Source organism: Pogonomyrmex barbatus, unplaced genomic scaffold, assembly GCF_055798465.1.
Source record: "Pogonomyrmex barbatus isolate J1 unplaced genomic scaffold, ASM5579846v1 scaffold17, whole genome shotgun sequence".
Taxonomy (NCBI): domain Eukaryota; kingdom Metazoa; phylum Arthropoda; class Insecta; order Hymenoptera; family Formicidae; genus Pogonomyrmex; species Pogonomyrmex barbatus.
Window position 1 is genome coordinate 663274 of NW_028297113.1, and position 6000 is coordinate 669273.

Consider the following 6000-nt stretch of genomic DNA (forward strand, 5'->3'; position numbering starts at 1 on the left):
GCGCGCGTGTGTGTGTGGAGGGGGGCGCGCACACATACCACACACACGCACACACACATACACACATTTGATTTGGTTGTAAAATGCTATATCATTTAAGTTGTTAATTTTATCGACACAATAATATATGCATGTAAATAAATAAAAAAATTGATACATGTCGTACTTGCGATAGTTGCGCTAGGATCGAGCGAAATATTTTCGAAAAAATTCAAAACAAGTTGCCAATCAATGCAAGAGAAGTAAACCAATAACACAACATCACGAAATCGAAAGTGGAACACGTGGCTTATTTAAAGTATTTAAAAATCGAATCATTGTCATCGTGTTTCGGTAGTTCGGTTTCCATTCGGCGTTATTTTTTTTATTTCACATTTTACAAGCTTTGTAGCTTTTTGTTTCAGCTGAACAGAATGATACTTGTATCCGCGAATATCGTTTTTTAAACTTTCAAGTGTCCTGCCTTTTGAAATCGAGTACTTTTTTTCAACAGATAGAATGCAATATTAATTCAGCATCAAAGTTCATGACGTCAGAGCTATGGATAAATAAAACTTGCGAACGTTCTCTTAGCAGTCGCGTTTCAAGCTTTTAATCGACAAATAAATATTAATATATTTTTATCCTATTTGTCTTATCCTAAATTTTGAAAAATTAAAAAATTGTAACAAACCTCTATTTGTGAATTAAAAAGTCCTCGACCGACTATCCGTCGAGAAACTCGGCACGGCGAGAACTCCCACCGCCGGGAAATTCGTGTTGGTAACCGAACGCGTCGAAAACAAACGAGATCATACACGGCACGCGCCGTACGCGTGCCGCCAAATGTTTACGCGAACGCCCGCGTCACCGAATCAAGAGATTCCGTTCGTTTCTTAGGAATCAAACAGCATTCGCGGAAGTTAACGTATCTTCCGAGGAATCCGTACTCGAATTCGGCCGAACCGTAATCGACCGAAACCGAATATCGGCTGATTCAAATATAAATTCGCCTCCACGAAGAGAGGGCCTTTTTTCCCGGCGATCAACTGTTCGAACGAAATCCATAGTTGACATTGCATTTTACTAATTACAGAATTTCAGAACTAGCGAAAAGAGCACGGAAGCTACCGTGCTCGGACAATCGTTTTCGCCATTCCATCACCAAAGCGCCAGAGAAGAAATCACGGGGCAGGAAGTTCTGTAATCTGTTTCGGCCTATTTAATGCAAGGCTCGCTACGCGTTCAAAGGAGATCCCGGGTTGCGATACCAAGGATAGGTGAACTCGCCTGCTCGGCCGGAGGGATACCAGCAGCAACTGTCCTATCTTCCAAAGAAGAACCGTTTCCCAGTCGGAAGATACAAACCACCTCCTAACATATTCATGCCGGAACGAACGTATTCGAAAACCGTCAATAAATAATAAGAAGGCCGAAATTTAACACAGAAAGTTATCTGTAAGGTACAGGATATCTGTGAATATCTTGTATATACCGCCGAACTGGATCTTAAGAAAACTAACGCTGAAACCGAATCATCGAGTACATCGGGAGTACACGCATACTCACCCGCCCGCCCATTACATCGCGTGCACAACACCGTAATTATGTAATGCAAGCCATAGCTTCGGGATTACGGTCATTACGAGCAACACAAGAACAATCCGTGCGATCCAAGCAGAAAGAAAATTTCACATTGAGGGACAATGCTTCGCTTTTCATACAAGCCGTGATCTCAGGACTCGTAGAATTTTTCTGCGTGAGAGATCGATACGACAAAAGCGGAAAATACGTGCGCTTTTGTGCAATTCTCGGTCTGTCACCTAACAATACTTGGCAATTAAGAATAATCCTGTTGAAAGCGTAAGGCGCATTCGCATGTTGCCGCAGCAACGGATTTTTATAGTATTGTCTTCCTGACACAGCGTGTTTATTTTCCAATATTCCTTGTTACGCTAAATGAATAAACGAATTAATCGAGGATATGGCAATCGCGTGGGCAAATTTGATTGAAGACATGACTCACAACGATGATCGAACTTTGCAAGTCTGACAAATAAAGCCAAGATAGCGGAAAGGAATTGGAAGTCCCATTTTAACTTTCTAAAAAGAGATTTCCGCGCTCGTTATCAATCTGAAGTTTTAAAAATTTTTCTGTAAATATTCACTTCTTGTTATAACCCTCAAAGCTACTTGATCACTGAACGCTAAATGGTCGATCAAATGAGCGTTTTAAAAGTTTGGAGTTTTTCTGAAATAGCGATGCTTTAAAGAGTATTTCATTGATACGGCGAGAAATTTTCCATTAGCAGATTTCACCTATTTATAATTTATATACTTTCGAAAAATCATGAAGAAGTTCAAAAAGTATCTGTAAAGTATCTGTTCTTGTAAAATGATTCGCTGCATAATCGGTATGCACAAAATGTACATTATAATGACACTTTTTCTTTATCGAAAAAAAGAAAAATTTCTCGATCAGAACGGTGGGAAGTAATTTCGACGAAATCAGTTTCAATAATAATAGTGTGTGTTCTGTTTGAACCTTGTTCTGTTTGATTCGTGCAGAATTTCTCGTAGCTGAATAATAGACCATTCACCACGCCATGGTAATTGAAACAAGAGCGAGAGGTCTCTAATTAGATGCGGGTCAGAATAAATTGAAGTTGCTTTTGATTACGAGGCAAAACATTTCTGATATGCAACACAATTTATTTTTTCTGTTCGACACGATTTTATTATAACATGCCACGATAAACCATGTTTATCGTGCCATGACGACGACTTTTGCTTATTTATTTCCTCCTACAAATCCGCGCTTCCACGTGGCTATCATGACGATAAATCGGTACATTTTGAGCGCCGGATCACCGGAAGAAATAAGGACTGACGTCTTGGCAATTTCTTTGGTAAAAATAGAAGTATCTTCCCTTTTTTCTTTTTTTTTTTCTTTAATGAATCATCGGGATATATGTACCAGAGGTCGATGAAAAAAGAAAGAGGCGTTGCCTCTTTTTTTGCGAATGAATCTAGAGAATTGACTGTAGCGCGGTCGGTCAGCATATTTTCGTTCGATCTTAAATAACGATCGAACGCAACATAACGATGATACTTGACTTGAAATGTTCCATAACGATAGACATTGTATGATGTATTCCAGGAATGTCTCCATAGTGTATAAATTAATAGTGAAAAATGTTATTATGCAATTTCGAAGAATCGCGCTGTGAAAAATATTTCTTTTGTAGAGAAAATGTTGCATTGTAAGAATTGTATATCGCATGTATGATGGAAATAAATATTATGTTTATCGTGTAATAGACAAATAACGTTAACGAATATCGCTTCGCTAGCCGTATTTCAAAAGATATCGCGAACTTGAAATTACATTTTTATGAAAATATCATGGGGAAATAGCGAAGAAGTAATGATTACCCCATTATCATTGATCACGAAAATATTTTTCGCATTAAGAACGAATTTTAATTTTATCACGAGAGAGATGAAAGATCAATGTTGGAGAGAGAAAAATTGATCTGTATCAAATAATCAACCGCCATAGGATACCGCCGTTGAAACAAGTTGTTGCAAGCGCGGACAACGGATATTTTTCGCTGCAATATAGAACAGCATGACTTTCGTAAGCATGACGTAATCCGGTTGTTTATCTAAATTCGTCTTGCAGATATGCAGATATTGCAGTTCGGATGTATGTATTACAAATAGCATCGCATTTCTTTTTATCATTTGCGTGACGAAATGCGTGAAAATTTATTGATTCCGCGATGGCACGTACATGAGGAATATTCAAAGGTACGATAATACTTCACTCACACCAGGTAAGTTCCTCGCGTTGCCGGTAAAAACTCCTCCTGGTCAAAAGAAGTCATGGTGTCATCACCCACTTCGAAACTTACGCTGAAGTATTCGTTACTGGATACCTGTAATCAGAATAAACCGCGCAAAGCACGGTATAATCACTATTAATTTTATTTTTCCTCTAGAGTTGATCTTGATAATCTTATAATCTTATAATTAAAATTTCAATTTAAGATAATCTTGCCTTAACTTGACAAAAGTTGCAATTATTCTCAAAATGGATGAAATTTAACAAATCGGGGCACAATTTTGAATAAGAAAATAATAAAAATAAATATTAAGCTATAAAGTTATTTTCTCACTCCACAAAAAGCTCTTATAAAATGATTTTTATCCAAATTATTTTTTTTCATATCACATTTAAAAAATCATTTTAATTTACAAAAGATAAAATCTTGTAACACAAAGTTGATTTTGTAATGTATATTAAGTTTTTAATCTAATAGTTCAAATTAATGATTCAATTAATAGTTCAAATTAATGATGACATATCGCGTATGAATATAAGGCATCGCAAAATCTACAAAAAAATATTTTCGTGTAAATATCATAGCTTAAATGTAGGTTCTATTAACATGAATAATAAATTATTAACATTAATAGAGTCGAACACGAAATTTAACGATTAATTTTACTGATTAATATCTTGTTTTGAATTATGCTCTGAAAAAAATTCGAGATAATTTTGCCGCACTTAATTTTTAGTTTTATCATAATCGCTTTAGAATTGCTAATCAGTTATGTGCGATGTATTGCAGTTTAAAGTAAAACTGAGCATTTAAATTTTGCGTGAAACATGTAGGTCTCATAGTTTAAATGTATAGTTTATAGATTATCATCATATATCTAAATTTGGGGAAAAAAAATCAAATTCTTATTACAAAGTCAGTAAATAATCATAAATGTTATAACGAATCACAATCTCGATTGTTTTTGCATAATTCAGTGCATGATAAATAAAGTTTCAAACAAATTAAATGTTTATCTGACAATTTAGCAACGAAAGATATATATTTACTGCAAATATACTACAATATATACTGTATGAATATAAATGCCGTATAAATACTATCTGTACTTGCGCTTATTCCGAAGAGACGGATTCCTTAACACGAATAATTTGAAGTCAGTACGCAATACTGTTCATATTTCGTTCTACAATTTTTATTACGCATCTCGAGAATTTGGAAAATTCGTCCGGTAGTGCGCGCGTTATCGCGCGAAAGGGAAACGCGATTACTTCGCAGTTTGGCCGTCTGGATTCAATATTGCCATCACGTTCGCCCATTCGACTAAATTTTTTTTATCCTCATAAATAATGCAGGGACGCAGCACTCTTATAAATTCGAGCCTGCAGAATTAAATATTGAAGCGCGGTATCGGAGTAATTATCACGGCAAAGATTGTTGCTTATTATCGTCATGAATTAAATTATTTCATTGCTTAGCATAACACGTGCGAGAAGTATTACTTATCCAAAAGGCAAAGAAAAAAATAATAATCAATCGATCGAATGGAAAAATCAAGATGTTATTTAGTAGAGTTTGCAAAAATCACAAAAACTGATTCTCAATCTTTAAAAAAGATTCTTTTATAATTGTTTCAAATAAATTCGAGATATATTATAATCATTTCGTGTGGAAGAAGTGATCCTTTTCGCTTTTTAAATGCATTAAATTTCAGTTACTTAGTTGCTCGTAGGATCGTACATAAATCGCACTGGAAAGAAAAAAATTGCAAAGGACAGTTATTGTCTATTCTTCTCTTCTTTCTCGCAAAAGAAAAGAAAGAATTCTTGAGAGTCGTTCATGCGACAGTTGTAACATACCAAGTAATCTTTGCAATATATCCTACATATCCTATATATACATAACGAGATGTAAAAAGCATTAACTACACAAGTGTTTCTTCAGGTATGTAATTTTGAGCATATAATCATGCTCATATAATCATGCGCATATGCGAGTAAGTGAGTGAGCGAGTGAGCGAGTGAGCGAGCGAGCGAGGAAGGGAGGGAGGGAGGGAGGGAGGGAAAGAGGGAGGGAGGGAGGGAAAGAGGGAGGGAGGTAGGGAGGGAGGGAGGGAGGGAGGGAGGGAGGGAGGGAGGGAGGGAGGGAAGGAGGGAGGGAGGGAGGAAAGGAG

The 6000-nt window shown here is 36.3% G+C and overlaps 1 protein-coding gene across 7 annotated transcripts in view; it reads right to left on the minus strand.

Moving 5' to 3' along the window:
- LOC105431055 (uncharacterized) overlaps window positions 1-6000 on the minus strand; it is a 180365-nt gene that overhangs the window by 37401 nt on the left and 136964 nt on the right. For all 7 annotated transcript variants that reach the window (XM_089074541.1, XM_089074540.1, XM_089074542.1 and 4 more), the window contains one exon: window positions 3814-3920. In XM_089074541.1, coding sequence (XP_088930667.1) covers window positions 3814-3920 — 107 coding nt within the window. The remainder of the gene's footprint in view (window positions 1-3813; window positions 3921-6000) is intronic.